Raw genomic sequence first — 21,963 nt, 5'->3', positions numbered from 1 at the left:
TCCACTCATGAGGCCACTAGGTAATTTGTCTGCAGGAAAGGGGTACAGACTTGGTGGTTTATTAGTCATAGCACTGACTTACAGCCAAGAGGTATACGTTTTTGCAACTCTCAATGTCAAAATCACAAAGAGAAGAACGTTTGAAGGAGTCTGTGGTTCTGGCGTAAGGATCTCACCCCATAAAATGTTTGAACCCACAGACACTAGGTGTCAGATAAGAATATAGCTGCAGACACACAATAGCCTTTTGGTGCAGCATATCATCAATGAAATGAGAAGCCATTTAGCACCCTCAAGCTTTAACTTACCTTCATAACTTACCACCAACCCAATCACTCTACACATTTCACCTTCCCTTAATCTCATCCACCAGCTGGCTCTCTATGCACCAGCAATTTGAGCCTGGGGATGAGGTCAACCTTCCCTTAACCAGCACAGAACAGGAGACAGGTACATTACTAGCCAGTAAAGATGCTTCACTCTTTTTTGTGGGTCAAATTTATTTATTTTATTTAACAGAAGTTGTGGATCAGACACTTCTAAGGTACATGTGGTTGGCAGTGGTGGGGGTCAAAACGAACTAGAAACCCACAGTTTTCCACACTGAAAGATTACACCTAAACATTCTTTTTTGATCATTAAAAAAACTCACTAAATGGGTACCTCACAAAATGCATTCCACTTAATCCAATACACTGATCCTAAATGTGCCAATTAAGTTGTAATTCATAAGTAGAAAAAATAAGATACAAATATATATATTTTTTTAATCTTCCAAATACATTTCATATAGCCGTCTTTTATTTGGCACCAGGTATGATATGAAATATCTGGTATATGGTCCTCTACTTGGCAAACAACAGATCAGTGTAATCTGACAGATAAGGAATTTCTGTTGTGTAAAGAGAGTAGGTGCCACGTGAATCTCCTGCCTCTCAACCAGGAAAAAATCTATAACCTATCAAAATGCATCAGAGTCAGATTTGATTCCACTAACTCCCTGAAAAACTACTGAGTTGTGAGGTATTGTCCAATGAACCTGAGGTACAAAAACATTTCAATGGTAGAATGCAGCAAGGAAACAACCAGATAAATGGAAAGAAGAGTAAACATGCTATTTGAGAAAACTGCAGACTTCCAGTCGAAGACATGTCCCACTTTACCACTCTCTCCAGTTTACATACAACAAGGAAAAGGCAAGGAAACAATAAGATACTTTAAAATTCATAATTTAGCAGCACACTCAAGTGAATATCACAATTCTAAGATTGAAAAACAAAAAGCTTAATAGCAGCAAGAAAAAGATATCAAAGATAAACAGATCCATTTTGGCTTTCATCACTTGGAAATTAATTTAAGTAATTAACATCAACAAAACTTTAAATGCTTACCCATATCTTTTCTCAGTTTCTAGCAGATTGCGTTTAATTGCGAAAAAGCAAATATGTTTTAAGTACTTCCTGCATTGTTGAACGTGGATGCCAAAAGTAAAGAGCAAAGTTTTCTGCCTATAGGTTTAAAGACCGTATGTTATTATTATTTTTTCTGAAAAACAAGCTGAACTGTGGAGCAAAACAAAATTCAAAAAAACTATGAACCAGAAAAAAAACATTATGATGTGTTACCCTTTCTTAGGACCATTATGTTGATTTGGATATGAAGCAGGCAAAAATAAAATTCAAGTTAAATGGATGTAATCAAAGAATCAAGTCTAGATGTGATTTTTAAAGCTTTCCTAGGTTTGCATTGCAAATGATTTGGTTCCACGTTGGTAAACCCTACTCCTACTCACTGGTCAGGAAATGCTTTCTAGTCCTTGTGCATAACCCTAAGTGGGAATCCAGCCCAGAGAATATCAAATAACTTAAAGGAAAAAAAAATCATAATAAAAAAAGAAAACATTGAAAACCTACCTACCCCGTTTGATAACCATCCCCTTCAGCTTTTAAGGAACATGTTTTTAAAAGTGCATTATTTAGGTTGATCCAAGTCGTTGACCATGACTTAAGTATCTAGTTGAATGTAAGGCCCTTACAAGAAAGGTTCCAGCACACCAAACTGCTCCCTCGTGATCAACTCTTGACCTATCAGAATGACAACCGTCTGCAGCCCTTCCAATTAAGAACAGGCTTGTTCCGGTGTGCCAATCGGGAGCTTCCTACCATGTCTTCATCCATTTCCCCCTCATTTCAACTGTCTGCAGTCCTTCATTTCATGGCACCAATCGTGCCATCTCTTGTTCCACTCTCAAAACCTCCCTTTTTGCCATCTCCTCTCACTCTCCAATAGGCTACTCCACCTTTGCCAAACTTGCACTGCTCTAAATGTTCCAAACACTACAACTCTACAAAACTTTTTTAACAATCCATCTGACACTAACAAACAACTGTAGTTTCATTTTCATCTCCAGACTAAGACCATCCCTCCAACATGCTGTCTCCTTTTCCCTAGTATTGGCTTTGGCTGACCCAGAACAAAAACATGCTTTCATGCCAACTTTACTGACAGACTTAAAACAGTGGTCCCTGGTATAAAAGGTATATATGATCCTCAATCATTTTCTAATAACGTGCAGGAGTTTCTCAGAGCACACAATCCAATAACATATAACAACAAAAATAGCCTTGTTCATTTCTAAAAGTAAATATTGGCTTGGTATTAATAACTTGGCAATGAAATCAAGACCTTAACAGCTGATAGTTGTTCTGTCCTCACTCTCACCCTTAGGGGGCAGTATATACACACCCTCAGGACTCCACACGCGTGTCTCTCTACCCCCTCTCTCACTCTCTCTCTGTGTTCTGTGTGAGTGGGCCCAGCCCTCTCCTGGCCAGCATATAAGAGCATAAATAGGAAGCAGTGCTACAGATGCACAGTTTAGCAGGCAGGAGATGCGGCTCTCCTCGTCCTGTACATTAGCTTCTCCTAAATAAAGGTGTATGAACACTGTGCAGAACCAAACCAGCACTTAATGTAATGTAATGCACACAGTACTACAGGGGCTTCCTGTATTTGAAACTGAGGGAAACACCCACTCACTGTGAAATTGATAAATGCTTAATAATGATTAACAATTATTATTAAAATAATCATAAAACTAAATTATATTGAAATAATGATAACAATATTTAGAATAACATTAATTATAATACAATAATATGAATAATAACTAAATGTATTTGCTAGCTTTTTTCGAGTGAAAAACTATATTTGGTATTTTTATCAAGTAAAAAACTAATATTTCTATATTTCATAATTCAAGTATGCAAATCTATTCAGGTTTCCTTTCTGCAAACCTAAGGCTCTTTCAAAGTTTCCAAATACATTTTGTGTCTAAAAGAGCTTGTTGAATTTAATATGGCACATATGTCAATATGTGACCAGCTAATCATTTTTTTGGACCTATTCTCTATATTGTTTGTAAAAGTTCTTATCAGTTGATAATTCCAGCATGATGCCGTTGACACCTCATAGATTGCCATCCCAAACTTTGTGGTACCTCACAGGTTGACTTAACAAGGGTGGGAAACCGTAGGTTGGTGAGGCATTTAGTGGTGGGAGTTCACTGGTTGACTTGGCGTATGTGCTGGCAGCTCATTGCTTGACATTGCGAATGTTGTTGGATCCCATAGATTGACAGAGTGACGTGATTGGTGGGAGCTCGCTGGTGGACGTCACTCTTGTAGATGGTGGTGGTGGTGGGAAGCTCATAGGTTGACGTCGCGTACGTCTGTTGGGGTGCTGGATACGTCTGTTGGGGTTCTGGACTGGTCTTGCTGCTCCATGGCCTTGCTGCCCGGCCTGCCTAGGGCCTCCTGCCTCTGCTGCAGGCTACTGGCCAACACCCTCTCTATCTGCTCCTGACACGCCTTCAGACAGTCCTGCAACAGACACAGAGAAGAGACATCAATACACTAACACGTCTACTTTAGGTGCTGTACACACACACACACACACACACACACACACACACACACACACACACACACACACACACACACACACACACACACACACACACACACACACACACACACACACACACACACACACACACACTCTTGATTGACCCCAGACACCTGTGGACGAACACTTAACGCTGTCACGCAGTTTCACATTCGACATCTGACTGTTATTGGAACAGCTTTGGTCACATGCATGGCAGGCCAGACCGGGAGGGTATTATGAGTCTTGTGATAAGTGGTCGTGCCTGTTTCATGACCAGTCAGTCACTAGAACAATGGGTACCAGCGCACACAGACACCAGGCAGAGAGTGGCGACTATTGGGCCTTTGAATCCTCCTAAACACACGTGAGGTGTGGGTAGAACATTCCTAATAGTCCTAAAGTGGAGAATGGGCTGGACTTCCAAATGGTTACATATTCCCTTTATAGTGCAACATTTTTGACCAAGGCCCATTGGGTTGTTGAGAGGATCACAACAGCCCTGAGACCAAAGAAACCTTTCTCATCACTCAGGAGACAGTGGGTGAATCTGAAAAGTAATTTCTCTGATGTCCTCTCGTGGGAGGTCTGACTCTACGGAGCCAAAAGCACGGGCCTTAAAGAGTGTACACAGCTCGCAGAGGCCAACATTCCTTTGAAATGTACGGATAATTAAAACTTAATGGGCCGCAGTCTGAGCGCCAGTGTTGCCATGGCCACATAATAACCACAGGTCTATCGAGAGCTGCTGGGTTGTTCCTAGTCTTAGACTGACTGTGGTTCCTGAGTCCCTGTGCGCTGCTGAACTGGACTCAGGTTCCATTGTGTAAGCCAAGGGAGCAGACTTACAGTGATAAAGAAATATCTTAGACTACAAACAGCGGTTTATTCTGTGATGTAAAATTATAGATTTTTGCATCTACAGTATATATACATATACGGTGCCTTCGGAAAGTATTCAGACCCTTTGACTTTTTCCACATTTTGTTACGTTACAGCCTTATTCTAAAATCGATGAAATAAATAAAAATCCTCAGCATTCTACACACAATACCCCATAATGACGAAGAAAAAAAACAGGTTTTTAGAAATGTTAGCAAATGTATAAAAACCTGAAATACCTTATTTACATAAGTATTCATTCAGACCCTTTGCTATGAGACTCGAAATTGAGCTCAGGTGCATCCTGTTTCTATTTGATCATCCTTGAGATGTTTCTACAACTTGATTGGATTCCACCTGTGGTGGATTTAATTGATTGGACATGATTTGGAAAGGCACACAGCTGTCTATATAAGGTCCCACAGTTAACAGTGCATGTCAGAGCAAAAACTAAGCCATGAGATCGAAGGAATTGTCTGTAGAGCTCCGAGACAGGATTGTGTCGAGGCACAGATCTGGGGAAGGTTACCAAAACAATTTTGCAGCATTGAAAGTCCCCAAGAACACAGTGGCCTCCATCATTCTTAAATTGAAGAAGTTTGGAACCACCAAGACTCTTCCTAGAGCTGGCTGCCCGGCCAAACTGAGCAATCGGAGGAGTTACTCTGACAGAGCTCTAGAGTTCCACTGTGGAGATGGGAGAACCTTCCAGAAGGACAACCATCTCTGCAGCACTCCACCAATCAGGCCTTTATGGTAGAGTGGCCCGACGGAAGCCACTCCTCAGTAAAAGGCACATGAGAGCACGCTTGGAGTTTGCCAAAAGGCACCTAAAAACTCTCAGTGTTAGGAAATCTGTGTTTGTTTCTCGTCTGCCATTTCCCCTGGAAAGATGGAGCCTGTTAGGCATAAGAGAAGAGCTAAAGTGGGAGCCATGCAAAGGAACTGCCTGCCTGTGTCCTACCACAAGAATGTGGGCCCTGTGTTCTAAGAAGACATTCCCTCGCCTCCGCTCTTTATAGCTACAGTCTAGGTCCCGAGCCAAGACCCACAGGCTCTGACTCCATGAAAAGTAAATAGCTTCAATGTGCGACTACTGCAGGAATACTGTAGCATCGCTCTTGTTTACCAGGAAGATCTCCGTGCTCCAAGCCCAGAAACGTTGGTGAATAGCTAAGTCTAACCGGCAGGCGAAGAGGGTGTCCGTGCCCAATGTTGGAACACAGTAAGTATTTTGCGCTATACGCTCGCCAACACTGATATTACCACCTCTTCAAACGTTCCCCGCCATGCTCCTAAAATGTTGGCCGTGTAGCACTTACCTAGCCTGATATCAGATCTGTTTGTGCTGTCTCGCTAACTCCTTGTCATTCATTGACATAACAAGGAATTGGCCAAACAGCAAAAACAGACCTGGGATCAGGCTATAAACGCTACTTACCACCTCTGTGTTGGTGATCTTGGCCAGCAGGTCAGTCAGACGGTCTCGACTCAGGGCCTGGTCTGATTGGTCCAGCTGCAGGCCGCAGACGGCCGCCCCCACGCTGCCCGTAGCGATCATGGAGGGGGGGTTCATGGCGAAGCTGAAATCTGAGGACAAGAGACAACATGATCCGTCAGTCACCTGTCGGACATCAGTGAGTTCACAGCAGTCAAGGGGTGACAAACCAGAATCAGAGTTGCACATTCACGTCAAGGAGTAGTCCAAAGGAAGTGAGGAAGCGTTTAAAAGAGGGGGAAAAAAAATCTACAATTTAAATTACAAACTGAGTTGAACTGTACTTTCCCACAGACTAACACATTCCCACAAGATGCACTATCAAGTCAAGATGTAGTCCAAATGAAGTAGCCGAGCATTTAAAGATGTTCAAACATCTTCATAATCTCTTAATATAAGTTCTTAAAGAGCTTAACCCAACTTTCCTACAGTCTAACACATGTCCAACATGGCTGTGGTGGAGCCTGTGTGTTTTCCCTCACTCTGCCTCAGCTGTGATTAGGAAAACAGAGCAGGAATCCTCCTACTCAGTGAGCAATGAGTTCCAGGAACTTCTTCCTCTTGTTCTCCATCAACCAGGCCCAGAGCCCTCAGCGACAATAGCCCTGCCGGCTGGCGGGGGAGGGAGGAAGCAGGCCTGGAGGAAAGGAAATGGCCCTAACGTGGACTGGGTTTAGCTTCAGCTCCAGCTCTAGCCCAAGCACAGTCCAGCCAAGCACAGACCCTGGTCTCTGTGCTGTGGCCTTCTCGCTCTTTATAGAAAGAGGATGTGACTGATAGCTTTGGATCAACCCCAGAGAGTAGTCCAACCACTCTCGTCTCCTCCTCAAGAGGCCAGCTGTGCAGAGGCCAGAGAGCTCCCCTGTCATGAGAGCAACATTCAGTGCAGCACATAAAACCCCAAACATTTACATTACTGCTAAACCACAGCTGACTTTTTTTTTTTATTGTGGCTGTTTTGCGCTTGTGATATAAACGGGCTGCTTATGAATAGTGGGGAGACCACTGAAACACGCCCCCCCCCAAAAATGCAACACTAAAATGGCACTTAACAGCCACAGGCCATGAACCTCATTGAATGAGCCTATGGCTTGAATAACATAATGTAGTAAACAAGGATTTATGGGCCAGATCGGATCAAAGAGACACATGGCAGTAAATCTCAATACACCAAAATGGACTTTTTTCCTAAGCTGTATTTCCTCCCTCTAAAATTGTCTGACGTGAAAGATGCAATATATAGAAGAGAGGTCAGCTTTTGTGACTGTCTTATCAATGCAGTCCATTCAATCAGAACAAGGACATAGGAGGTAGGGCATACAGTAGGATATAGGAAAGGAAACAAACCCATTGGGCTTCACCCTAAGAGGAAGACCGCCGGCTGCCAGTTCTGACTTATCAAACCTGGAAGGCCCTCTGTCAACAAACAATACGCAGAAAGAGAGAGCGAGAGAGAGAGAGAGAGAGCGAGCAACCCAGCTGCTGCACCCGAGTCATCCTAGTCCACAGAGGAGGAGGTGGAAGGGGAGCCAAACAGCAGGCGAGGAGACTCATCCACCCACTGTCATCACAGGGGGAGGCTAACCTAAACACTACACGCACTGAGAGGATTCTCCCAGCCTCCTTTAACTATACTATTAATGCCTTATATGCTCAAAGTGCTCTCGATACAGCTTGCATCTGCTTTTAGCAGCCGTTCTAATGTAAAGATGACCCAATTAGGGTACGAGCAGTGTTCCAGTGATGGGAAGAGAAACATGGAGAGCAGCCATTGGATGGATGTGTGTTTGTGGTCCCTCCCCTTAGACTGCTGAGTATAGGGTCATATGAGTGCAATCAATGAGTCACGATGTCAGATAGATTGTAAACGAGAATTAGCAACACTATCCTATCAGGAATTTCCTGTTATTACCTGTGGCACACAGGGCGATGAATGTCTGTGTGTGCTTGCGGACCACAGAAAGCTTCTCTTTGGGCAGGGGCAGTCTGTGTAGGATGTGATCCACAAAGTCGTTTGGGATTACTGCCGCCATGTTCCACTTCAACTTCCCTAGAACCACCAACTCCCACTCCTAGAGGACAGAGACGGAAGGAAGAAAACAAAGCATGAGAAGAATGGAGAGCAGCTGTTGCTTAGCGAGGAATCTCTACCTGAAAATAGATTGTTGGTATTCAGCAGTCATAAAAGTATGCCTTATTTACATTGAAGGACTACTAAAATAGTGATTTTGTCAAGACAGCAAAGGCAGCACTCTATAGAGATGAGATGATGACATGGAATTAAATAATAGTCCTCAAATAAAACAAGTGTAATATACACAAAATAATGTGAAATGATGGTTAATAAGTGATAAGCGGTAATGGGCAGTCTACCATTATGGGACTTTTATTCATGGTTTTATTCTGTTGCACTATAGGGTATTGAGGGGATGTTTGAGGATTATTGATCCTGTTACTCTTCTGTTTGCCATGAAATACCATGCATACCAACAAGTCTGTCTCAATTCAGAGGAGAGATCATTCAACACCAGAGAAACATTTTCCTTGACTCTCTCTTTGCTCTATCTCTCTCTCGCTTCCCTCTCTGTCTCTCTTTCTGAATATTTGTCTGCATGGTTCTCTCACTGCTCTTTGTGTGACGTGTCGAGCCTCGCCACTGGTTCCAACTAAAGAGACAGCAGCATCGCAGCCACAGTTGCTTCCTTCCTGTCACACGCCTTAGCTAGCGTCTTTGGTCTGCACCGTCCGCGTTGGTTAGTGCGCTGCGGGGTGCTTTCGTGTTAAAAGCAACCTCACCCCAAGGGGAAAAGGAATGGAACAAAACAGCTGATGTGACAAATTCAGCTGATCCCCCCCCCCGACTGGTTTCATCTTTTGAGATGATGTGTCAACCCAAGACGGAGGCTGTGGCAGGGAATGCCCATGTTTACTGAAACCCCTCTGTTAGCGAGGACAGGGACAGGCCCTTCTCTGAGCAGCTCTCTCAGATTATAGGGGCAGTCCAGGACAAGTGCCAGCCATACAGCAAGACTTCATTCATCTATATGTGTTTCCTACCAGCACAGTGCCACACATGCAAACGATTAACCTATTGTAAGCCCGTGGAGAATGTTGACTGAAGATGTGCACGGAGGAGGTCTGTTGTTGCTGCTGTGCTCACTTCCTGGACAGCTGCCCTTGCTAGAAACCCCCTGATTTCCCCTCTCTCTCCCAGCTGATGCACCAGCAGTGGCTCATTGACAAATAATCTCAATTTCACCATGTCTCTTCTTAGCCTGGTCCCAGGTCTGTTTGTGCCATCGAGCATGAGTTGGCATTACTGTGACCTTAGGAATTGGCAAGAGCACAAACACATCTGGGACCTGCCTCTAACTATAAGTTTCCATTCACTTTTTCCAAGGAAACCTCTAGCACAAGGGTTGTGTGATGATGCAACCCCAGTAGCTGGACAGCAGAGGAGAAGAGGACACAGTCCTATAGCTCTCCTATGGTGATTCATATTTAGCCCCTTGAGCAACATGGGTGGGACATCTCATTTACTGCAGAAATATTGATGTAATGGTAGGGAGGAATGTCTTATCTGATACTAGGGAGTGACAGACTTTAAATGGTTGCTAAGAGGGTGGGCTGTTTAACTGGGGGGGGGGGGGGGTCCCCTGTGGGATAACCTGTGAATAACCGACCCTTGAGAGAGATCAATCATTCAATTAACAACAGAGAGTGGTCAAGAAAACACAGTTAGATATTATAAAACGAGACAAACTGAATAACTGCCACTAGGTGGCAACACAGGCCACTTTAGTTCAGACCTGATCAGGCACTCTCATGCATGCATAGGCCCACTGTATGGCCAAGGAATGAATCAAGTCTCCAGAGCTGTACACTGATATATTTAACTAAATATGGCAGAAGAAACAATTATAATATTGTACAATTATTGAGCTATATTTGAATGTATGATGCTTTAAGTAATTGCATACTTTTCCATGCATTAAGAGAAAACAATAGTTTCTTACCAGCAGCTCCCTTGGTGTGATGGAATTGTCTGTGTACATGCACAGCTTTTCTGCAGTTAATGGACGACTCTCCTTTAACTTTGTTGCAAGGAACATGCATACAGCTCCTAGAAGTTGCAAATAACACTTTCTAGTGGGCTCCACCGCTAAAAATCTGTCCAAATAATTAATAGCCAAGGGGAAAACGTCTTCCTCACTCTTCTCCTCTTCACAAACCTGGTGGGAGAGAATATTATTATATTAGACCTACTATTTTTAATTATTCTATCAATATTTACATGAATGTCTGCAGAAACAAGAAAATATCCCATTTCAAAATGTGCATGATGGGAAAACCAAATGTGATCTATATTCCGTCAGTGGATCCGCATTAAAAGCTTCAATATTAAAGTATATCAAAGATCTCAGTCATCATAGCCTGCAGCGGAAATCGTCCCCAAACACCCACGCTGCTCATTTCGCCATGTCCGTCATATTTTCCAAAAAGAATTACAAATATAAATAAATTAGCTACAGCAGGGAAATTGTATGCGTAATGTTCATAAGCCATTCCTAAACCATTCCCGAAAATTGTGAGAGTAATTTGTCTTAGATTAAAGTTCATAATGGCAAAAACGAAAGTACCCTTTGCGTGCTTGTTGTTTTGAGGCAGCAACTGGAAATAATATTTCAAAAAATTGTCATAATTATTCAGAACGGACAAATTGGATAAATTCAACATGAAAATGAAGCTTAGAATGTCTTCTTTCATTTGACTGATTCCATGACCAATACAATCCAAGCTGTTGACATTCAGCGAACTTAAATGCATGGTGATGACTTTAGCTAGCTTGCTGGAACTTCCGAGGCACCACATGCCTTGCATGGGTCATTTCTCCGTGAATTAAATTGTAAAAATTCGGCTACATGCCATGCATGCATGTCAGCTCTCAAAACAACCATGCTATGAAACTGTAATAAACCATCTGAATAAATGCACAACCTTATTAGTGAGTTATTAGAACATGCGCCTATGAGCAACATGCACAATTCTTACACAAAAATGCACACACCCCTGTAGGTTGATTTGGATTAGAGAAATCAAATCGTATTATACAGAGCACACTTATTAGAACGAGAGAAGTAAATGACATGCCTTCAAACAATATACCAGACCAATGCACACATGCCTTCAAAACAGCAATATACCTGACCAATGCACATGTAGGCTAAAAACCCTCACAAACCTCGTGCATCCATCCTGCAACCATTCGCCTCATATGTGGCTGAATGTCCTTCTGGACACATTTAAAATACGAACATTGCGGTAGAAACCTGTCTTCAATGGTTAGCAGACTTTGCAATACTCTGTCGTCATAGAGAATGTTGGGGTCAATTTTGGCTAGCACGACTTTGTCCTCGAAGCAAATAAGTTCCATGGTTCGGTTCTTGCCTTTGCAGAAAAAAAATAATAACGTCAAAACAGTAGTGGGGACAGTATAAAACAGATGGATAAGTAGGCTATTCGGGAGGAAGCATGGGTGAGACTGCAGCGTTTATTCCAGCGTAGTCCTGCCACTCGATAGCCTCTGTTTCCTCTCAGCCCTGGGCTTTAGGCTACTTGCCGCTTATTGAAGTCTGAATAAACACAGGGTATGCTATAGGCTATGATGCAAGCATATCTCATTCTGCACAACAGTTGGCTAGGCTATAGTGATAAATTGTACAACAAGCTTTTTCTCTGTCTCTTGCTGTGCTGCTAGAAGCAGGAACCGGATGAATGCCACCTCACTCGTCTAACTTGTCCTTCTCCCCACCCCAACTCCTGTCTCACACATGCGCTGATGCAGTGAAATCGAAAATTAGGCTATAGAAATGTCAGGCAAAAACCTAATCGATCGCACTAGCATTGTGAGGTTTCTGTATCTCTTACATCTTAGTTTGTCATATATCACCAGGCTACTGCTTCTACTACGGCTAACGAATATGAAATAACCGTGTTATTATAAGATTATAACTAGGCTATTCTTAATTGGCACTTAATTGGTTAATTATCAAGAGCTTGGAATCTATCAAACTAAACTGCAAGCTTTTCTTTAGTTCAACTATTTCAATGTTTACAGAACAATATCCTATACTGTTGAAACAGAAACTAAACATCATTGAGCTGAGAAAGCAACATCTTACTGGGATGATTACACAAATGTCCTCTTTCACAATCATTACCAAAAATAACAATGAAATATGGAGTTTCATTGAGAGAAACAAACTGCTGCAGCATCTGCTGAGTTTTTGTGAGAACGGAATGCCTAGAAAGAGAGTGGGAATTGTCTCTATGGGAATGTCAAGGTTAGTCAGATTAGTTTTACTTCAAAGGGGACAGGCTGAAAGCATTCAATTTGCATTCCACTTTCAGGTCAGACAGATATGCAATTAATATAGGCAAGTTGACAAACTCAGCTATGGTGTGCAGGAGTCTCAGCTGGGACTCTGGCTGCCATGCTCATACCAGGCAGCCATAATCCAAACCTTGGGGGAAACGGAGGTGTCAGACAGATAAAGCTCCCTTTAGTCAGTGCTGCTGTGTGTGCATGTGTCTAATGATAACACGTGTCAGCCACTATCACACAGTCCAAGTCGCACAGAGGTAACAGAGACTGGGCAGAGCCCTGGGAAAATGTGGAGGAGCGTGAAATCACCTTGATCCAAAGATTCCTGCTGCATACCAGCCCACTGAACCCATTAGAGCAGGGGCTCCGAGACATACAGGCCCCCAGATCAGAGCAGATCACAGGATGACACCAGGGTCAAAGAAAGAGACACAGACACACACAGACACACACACTGGGGGAGAGAAAGATATTAGCTGATCCCTGAAATTGGCCTGAAGGTCAACGTCATTATGTTAAGAATGATGTGTGATCGAGTGAGTAATGCACCGCGAAACAGGTAAATAAATACTGCAATGAAGTGTCAGTTAACTGCCAAACCTGATTATAGCGTGCCCACATAGCCAGGGACCCCAGTTTTGTTCCTGACAGTCTGACCCGTCAGGGAAAACTCAGGGCACCACGATGGGACATGAAGAGGCACAATGTCTATTTTGGTTTATTTGCAGCAGAGACGAGCATTCCAAGCTGGAATGCCTGTGTGTGAACAGTCAGTGGTGAGAAACTCTCTCAGAGCTGCGGAGTGGTACTGGAAGCCAATGCGGTGAGATAATTGCATTACAGATATCGGGTAAGGGACATGACATGCACAGCTTCAAGGTTTGTGTGTGGTAATGGGGTTAACACACTCGGTAGAGTTATGTATGTGTAGGGTAGTAAGCATTTTACATAAGAGACTCGCATCACTCCGATGGTTCTTCTACAGAGCAAAGTGAACCTATGAAGAAGCCAGTGAAATGCGGAAAAGCTGACCTGGCACAGAATAAAAACCATAGAGAGCAAAAGGCATGTGGGTTGGCCTGACTGCAGCCCAAGTCATTCCTTTCAATTTGAGTCCTGTTGAAGACTGAGGGAAGATTATTAAATATGTACATAGAAAACATAGACAGACACACAGATGTAGTCTATGCAGACATGCATAAACAGTTAAATTTACCCTCAGACGAGCTAGAGAGAAATTAATGGATAAAACTATACATTCAGAACAAGAAAAAGAGGGGTGTTTCCCACATTCTGCATTGAGAGATTCTCAGGGAAACTGAAAGCCCTTATTCAAAACCCAATGGCAACATTTGAGAAGACAATGTTGAGACAGTAAGCACTTCTGGGTTTAGTCTTTGGTCTTGAACACAGACCTGAGTCAATGGTTCTGTCCCCCCTTCTCTCAGCCCCTCCTATATACAACTCTCCCTTTATCTCTCTCTCCCTCTATATCTCTCTCCCTCTATCTCTGTCTCTGACGTCCATCAGCTTGTGTCTCTCACTCGTAACCAGCATCTCTCCGAGAACATTGGCCTACTCTGTTCCTTCCATACACTCAGGAGTGAGGCAAAGAGAGAGGGCGCAAGAGAAGGAGGGGAGAGGAGGAAGGGAGGAAAGGGGGGGGAGCGCCTAGCACAAAGGGGGAGCTTGGATTAAGTCACGAGCAGCTAGCGAAATAGGTCGGATTTTTACTGGGTGAGATCACATCCTCTCCTCTGAACAGAGAACAAAACTCATCCTCTGATGCCTGAGGAGCGCACTGTGATGAGCCTGAGACGGGGTCTGTGTCTCTGTATGTTAACCTGTACGTACAGTATACAGTATGCGTACATGAGTGTGATGTGTGTGTAGGCTATGAGCGAGTGATGTAGCTCCTGTGAACGCCATTCTTGGTAGAGGGACTCTGCGTTATGTAACTACCCAGGCTGAGGCTGAGGCCCCCCATGCTGCTCCGTCTGTCAGCTCTACAGTCAGTTCACAGGAGGTTGGTTGCACCCTAATTGGGGAGGACGGGCTTATGGTAATGGCTGGAGCTCAATCAGTGGAACGGTATCAGCTACATCAAACACAGTTTCCATGTGTTTGATGCCATTCCATTTGCTCCATTCCTGTCATTATTATGAGCCGTCCTCCCCTCAGCAGCCTTCACTGAGTCAGTTCCCTTCCTCTCCCTCCGTTTGCCTCTCCTCACATCACAGACATCTCAAGGCGGTGAAGAAGGGAAGTGGTCTGAGTGGGAGCCAATAGGCAGTGGGCTGCCTGTCACAAGTGGACCGGGTCTGTGCGGTCAAAGATCAGGGGAAGGGAGAACACAAACAAATAAGATTCCGGTGAGGGAGCTCCTGTCAGCAGCAGCGTCGGCTGGTGCTTTCTGAGTGGGGAGGATGCTGTATTTGGTTGTGCTGGGCTGAGGGGGTGTGTCCTTGCGACCACCAGCTTCCTCTTTAAAGGCGGATTCATCAGGGACAGGATGTCCAACAGGAAGACAGGCCCAGGGGGCAGATAGACCGACTAGCTGGTCATACATACAGTTCTGTACAAACTGATGAATGCTGTTTTTCTGTAGCCTGTTGAAAATATGGTGTGTTAATCAGTAGCGAGCAGATTCCAGTAAAACATTTTCATATAAGTTTATTTTAAGACGCTGGCCCCACTTGTCTACAAATAACATTGCTTTCTTTGTCTTTGTGACTTCCCTCCGTCTTTGCAACATTTCCTCCCCAGCACACTTACATTTCCCTACAGAGAGAAAGGAGGAAATGGGCCCTAGCTCACATGGCTGAAGAAAGTGCTTTGAAAACTGCTATAGCAAGGTGATCCGACTCCCTATAAATCGCTAGCAGGGGAGGGTAGACTCCGGGGTCTGCTCTGGGGGCCCTGCTCCTTTCCTGTGTGTGATGTATGCTAACCATGGGCCTCTTATTCCTATACCAGGCACAAAGAGACCTCTGTGAGAGGATAGCAATCTCAGCTCACATCTTAATTCACCTTATTGGTCTCATTGCTTGATTAGATTGAGGGAGGACGCAGGATGAGAGAGCTTCCCTGTCGCCAGACTCAGCCATTCAACAGGACGATGGAAGTCATTGTGCAGCCCAAAGTGGGACTTGGATTCCATCCCGATAAAAGGGTTGTGCAAGCCAGACCAGGGTTGAAATAATTAGAATATTTCAAAAACTTTATCTGTGCTTGATTGAGCTTGCCTGGTTTACTGGACCAATAGAAAAGTCCCCAAAAGTGCAAACCCCGCTCACCTGGCACTCCAGCCAAGCTAAAGCAAACGCTCAACGAATTTGAAAAATGTCATATAGTATTTGAACCCAGGTCTGGAGCAAGCACAGAGCGTTATCCTCAAACACAGCAATGGCTGGGGACACTGCTGAGCTTCAAGCAATTCAAGGAGAAAAAAAGCCTGTGATGTACAGTAAGTCTTTCTGACTGATTTCTCAACATATTTCTCTCAAAGTGAAAAGCCATTCTAGGAATCATGGCTGGGTCAAGTACAATCTTGCAGCACAGGCTTGGTTAGCACACTCAGGGACCATAGGGTGGGGGCCTATCGCCCAGAGATGGCTGTGGCCATCTACAGTCCCAACCGCTCACCACAAACCAGTCCAGCAGCACAGACCGGCGTTTAACAAAGCAAACAAACCAACACTCTCACATTACGACGGTAATTAAAAAAAAATCTCAACAAGATTGCATAATCTTACATTCCAAACAGCCTAGAGAAGATCTGAGATAAGCACCAGGCATACCAGCCTTATCGCCTTAACTGCAGGAAATGCCATGATATGAATTAGAGTGGTGAGGTTGGTGTGACCGGCAGTGACCATTCCCCCTGCTACCCCCCGTCCCCCAGGGCATGGCCTGGCTTTGATCCTGTGATTTCTCTTATAGAGTGGAGGACCAGAGAGGCAGAGGAGGCTGACCTGACCAGGGTGGGACCAGTGTTGCAGTGGTCTGCCTGGGATCAGAGCGTGGTGCCATCAGCTCTGTACCCACCAGGGCATTCCTTTGGACCAAGCCAAAGAATTTCACATACTGCCAACTGCACACTGAAATCATCTCATCTCAAAACTCAATTGGAGAAATATGAGACTCAAACATGAATGGTATGGAGCCAGTGTTGATTGCTCAATAATGTGGTGTTGTGATAAGTCATGTCCTTTTTCTTCTTCTTCCCTGTTCCTCCTCCTCCAAATTACACTGAAAATCTGTTTAATTGTTCTCCCATAATTCCCTGCCTGTCCGTTCAGAATTATGGTCACTGTTTTCCAATGTATTTTTTCACATGACACATTACTTTGGGCCAGCCCTTTTTTAGCTGGGAGCCTAAATTCCGTTCGACAGGCTGGATCTTTATTTAGCAAGAGGGCAATAAGCACTTTCTTTCTCCACATTGAAAACCAGTTGAAATACAAACCTGGAGATGAAGAACCTAATAACCTAATAAGACCTGATACTGGTGTTGTCACATACAAAGCTAGAGACACCCAAGAAATGGGAGGTGTATCAGAGCAGGCTGATGATGGTGATGGCATTATGATGAGACCAATCAGAGAGCAGGGTTATGATGATGTCATTATGAACGAACAATCAGTGAGCAGGGTTATGTAAGGGTTAATCAACGAGAGGCTATGCATGTTATGGAAACAATGAACGAAGTGGATGGTGTGTTCTAGCGCGACGTGGAACTGACCCTCCACGGAGTTTCATTGTTTGAAGTTGATTATCGCTTTTATACCATGGCTATATTTTAACACATTTGCCGCTAGAAATGGGTCCATTTGCAGGTAGAAATGTGTTCAACATCTACTGAAGTAGCTAGCAAGTTTACTAGATAGCTACAGTAGTTTCCTTGGTAACCAAACAAAAAAACTTGCTAGTTTAGCTAATCAAACCATCAGTCCTAGCTTGCTTCAACAATGCCAATAATATTTTCAATTCGACTTTTGCTTTCAAAAGCAGCACAAACATAAAACATATAAGAATGAACTATAGCCATTGAATTCTATCGTGCTGATACCGTGAGTTGTATTGAAATATGTATTGAAATAATGCACGCTCTCAAATGCCCTTCAAGCCAATCAGAAATGAGTATTCAACAATGCCATGGTAAGACAATGTGTATAATGTAAAATTGGTCCCTCATTATTACATCATCATAACTCTGCGCTCTGATTAGTGCATCATAATGACATTGACATAACCCTGCTCTCTGATTTGTCCTTTCGTAATGACAATGCTCTTATGATGGACTAATCAGAGAGCAGAGTTATGATGATGTCATAATAAGGGACCAATCAGAGAGCAGTGTTATGACGTCATTATGAAGGGATCAATCAGAAAGAAGTGTTATGATGATATCATAATGTCATAATTAAGGCCGGGCCAATCAGAGAGCAGGGTTATGACAGTTATTATGAAGGGACCACTCAGAGAGTAGCAGGTATATTATACACACAACATGTCACACACACAAGCCTTATTTAAACATTTTGAGAAACAAGTGATATACAATCAAGACTAAAACATTCCCACAAGGACTGTTCAGTTCGCTCCATTGGGCATTTTAATACCAGATACCCCTCTGAAGAGACATCCCTTCCTCCACCCTGAGGTCAAACGAGAGGAAGTCATCGATTCTTCCCACCTAAATTCTGGGAAGAAGAATATAGGCTTTTTCCCCTTAAACGTGTGAGAGGAGAGAGCGAAGTTCACAGTGCTTCCGAGTCTTCACTGCGATGCTCCAGGCTCATCCTGGGCCACCATTTCCCAGGACCAAGGCCACATCCCTGGGGATCACTCATCCAGCTTTGGCCCCCATCGCTCTGGATCCTCCGTGGTCTTCCGGACTGGGAAAACGGCCCATCAGGCCATCACACTGACCTACATAGTGCACTGTTGTATGGTGCCCATCTATCAAATCCATCAGACATACAGTGCACTCAGATTGTTGTAGCCTTTTCATTTCCAGGAATGATGAATGTGACATATCCAATCTTTAAAAAACAAACTTTCTTCTCCTGGAAGCTGCATTGTTCCACTATTCTATGTCAGACTAAAGTCATGTAAACAAATCATAATCAAAAATCTTGCTTTATCCACCTGCCGTCATCAATTTACACACAGTGATGCACATACTGTAATTATATAATCTGGTAATGTCTTGATAAGAAAAAAGCAAGGTTGGGTTACAGAACAATATCCCCATTGGAACTCTCATTGATGCCAAATACAGAGAAAGTGTCCTGGCTGTTTTTGGAATTGAACAACCTTGGGTGTCTGTGTTTCCAAGCCTTATGTCAGCATCCATAACAGGAAGTAGTGAGGCATATGTTATGGTTGGAGTGATGGCTGTGCTGGGGCTCAGGCCCTTAGTAAGGATTCCCACTGTCACAGAGAAGATTAAGGCAAAGGGAGGCTCTCTTTATGGTTAGCCCTGGTCAAACTAATCGAATTGTCTTGGTAAAGAGACCAAAGATCTTTCAGGAATCTCTGCAATGCACATTGTGGGAGGAGTGACTATCCAAACCGAGATGTTTGCAGACATGACAGAGCATTGAAGGTGTGGCTCTTTTCTACATGTCCTTTGCTGTCATGGTAGTCATTCCTTCTGAGATCACTACTCCTGGGAGTGTAAACTGAGTGTGTGTTTGCAGGCCCAGGGTATACCCACTGGGATAAAAACTGGTTGAATTAACGTTGTTTCCACATCATAAAGAAAACAACAACTGCAATGTGATGACATTGAATCAACATGGAAAACTGTTTGGAATTGAAAAACGTTATCAACAAAAAGGAATTTAGGATTTTCTTCACCCAACATTTAACCTAACATTTTTGTTGATTTCAAGTTAAATTCACGTTAGTTGACAACTCAATCAAAACTAGATGTTGAAATGATGTCTGTGCCCAGTGAGTACACACTAGTGTGAATAGGGGGTCCTGTGGAGATTCCCAGTTGCCCAAAACAAACAGGCTATTAGTCTACACTGTGACCTGCTTGCAAATCTGTTGAAAAGGGAAGAAGAACAACAGAGGTATGACTACATAGGAAATGCAAGGGGAACATCATACAGGCCCTTCCACTGTGTGCCGGGTAACCACAATAACCAACATGACATTTGACAAAGGCATTTCAATATACAGTATCAGTCAAAAGTTTGGACACATCTACTCATTCAAGGGTTTTTCTTATTTTCTCTATTTTTTACATTGTAGAATAATAGTGAAGACATCAAAACTATAAAATAACACATATGGAATCATGTAGTAACCAAAAAAAGTGTTAAACAAATCAAAATATATTTGAGATTCGAGTCTTGAAGGAGTTCCCACATATGCTGAGCACTTGTTGGTTGCTTTTCCTTCATCACAAACCATTTCAATTGGGTTGAGGTCGGGTGATTGTGGAGGCCAGGTTATCTGATGCAGCATTCCATCACACTCCTTCTTGGTCAAATAGCCCTTACACAGCCTGGAGGTGTCATTGTCTTGTTGAAAAACAAATAATAGTCCCACTAAGCGCAAACCAGATGGGATGGAGTATCTCTGCAGAATGCTGTGATAGCCATGCTGGTTAAGTGTGCCTTGAATTCTAAATAAATCACAGTGTCACCAGCAAAGCACCTCCACACCATCACACCTCCTCCACATTACCCACACATGCAGATATCATCCGTTCACCCACTCTGTGACTCACAAAGACACGGCAGTTGGAACCAAAAATCTCAAATTTGGACTCATCTAATGTCCATTTCTCATGTTTCTTGGCTGAAGAAAGTCTCTTCTTATTATTGGTGTCCTTTAGTAGTGGTTTCTTTGCAGCAATTCGACCATGAAGGCCTGATTCACGCAGTCTCCTCTGAACACTTGATGTTGAGATGTGTCTGTCACTTGAAATCTGTCAAGCATTTATTTGGGCTGCAATTTTTGAGGCTGGTAACACTAATGAACTGATTCTCTGCAGCAGAGGTAACTCTGGGTCTTCCTTTCCTGTGGCGGTCCTCATGAGAACCAGTTTCATCATAGCGCTTGATGGTTTTTGTGACTGCACTTGAAGAAACTTTCTTGAAATTTTCTGCATTGACTGACCTTCCTGTCTTAAAGTAATGATGGACTGTCGTTTCTCTTTGCTTATTTGAGCTGTTCTTGCCATAATATGGACTTGGTCTTTTACCAAATAGAGCTATCTTCTGTATACCACTCCTACCTTGTCACAACACAACTGATTGGTTCAAACGGATTAAGAAAGAAAGAAATTCCACAAATTACCTTTTAACAAGGCACACCTGTTAATTTAAATGCATTCCAGGTGCAAGGCAAAGGATGGCTACTTTGAAGAATCTCAAATATAAAATATATTTTGAATTGTTTAGCACTTTTTTGGTTACTACATGATTCCATATGTGTTATTTCATAGTTTTGATGTCTTCACTAAAAAAAGGGAAGAAGAACAACAGAGGTATGTCTACCCAGCTGTGTCTGCTTCCTCAAGAGAGTGGTACATGCAAGGGGAACATGATACAGGCACTTTCCACTGTGTGCCGGCTAACCACAAGTACCAACATGACATTTGGCAAACACATTTCAATATACATGACCTTAGAATAGACATTGGCTGACATTACACGTCAGGAACAATTCACATCAAGAGGTCGGACAGAAAGAAAACATGTCATTCGGCCAGAGCCACCAAATGTATTTCTTCACATCTAACTGATAAGGTTCTACCATGTGTGGGGTACAGTATGGAGCATGAGGGATCTACTGGGAGAAAGAGGAGAGATAACACATTCCCTTAAGCTACACTCATTTCCTCTCTCGGGCACTGCTGCTGCCTCGACAGCTAGCTCACCAGTTGGGAGAGGATGTGCTGGAAAATATGCCTCAGCATTGAGTTACTGTAGAAGAAAAAGAAAGACGCTTCAGCAGTATTGGAAACGTCTTTTCTCACAGTCAAGCCAATAGGCAGTGTCATGAGATAGGCTTTGACTGGAGCTAGTTGGGTCACCCTTCACAAGCTGCACTTCGTGTCCCAAGATGACTTGTCACAGGAAGTCAGGAGGCTAGGTCATCACAGTAACGGCGTACACCAGCCAAACTAAAACTAGCATGCATTTCCCAACACAGTCCACAGAGAATAAATTAGGAATAGCTTATATAAAAAAATACATTTTTTATCTTACATTAAGTGTGATTCAAA

The 21,963-nt window shown here is 43.3% G+C and overlaps 1 protein-coding gene across 1 annotated transcript; it reads right to left on the bottom strand.

Moving 5' to 3' along the window:
• Nucleotides 1–482: 482 nt before the first annotated feature.
• On the bottom strand, nt 483–12,019 carry ccnd2 (G1/S-specific cyclin-D2). The gene is given in 5 exon segments (NM_001140515.1): nt 483–3,881; nt 6,269–6,417; nt 8,238–8,397; nt 10,342–10,557; nt 11,568–12,019. Coding segments are annotated over 5 exon segments (891 nt in total). The 5' UTR covers nt 11,760–12,019; the 3' UTR covers nt 483–3,707.
• Between the last annotated feature and the right edge of the window lie 9,944 nt (nt 12,020–21,963).

This window comes from Salmo salar, chromosome 07, assembly GCF_965601325.2.
Source record: "Salmo salar chromosome 07, fSalSal1, whole genome shotgun sequence".
NCBI classification, from domain to species: Eukaryota; Metazoa; Chordata; class Actinopteri; order Salmoniformes; family Salmonidae; genus Salmo; species Salmo salar.
Note: the sequence above shows the minus strand (reverse complement) of the source record. Positions and strands in the feature narration are given on the sequence as shown.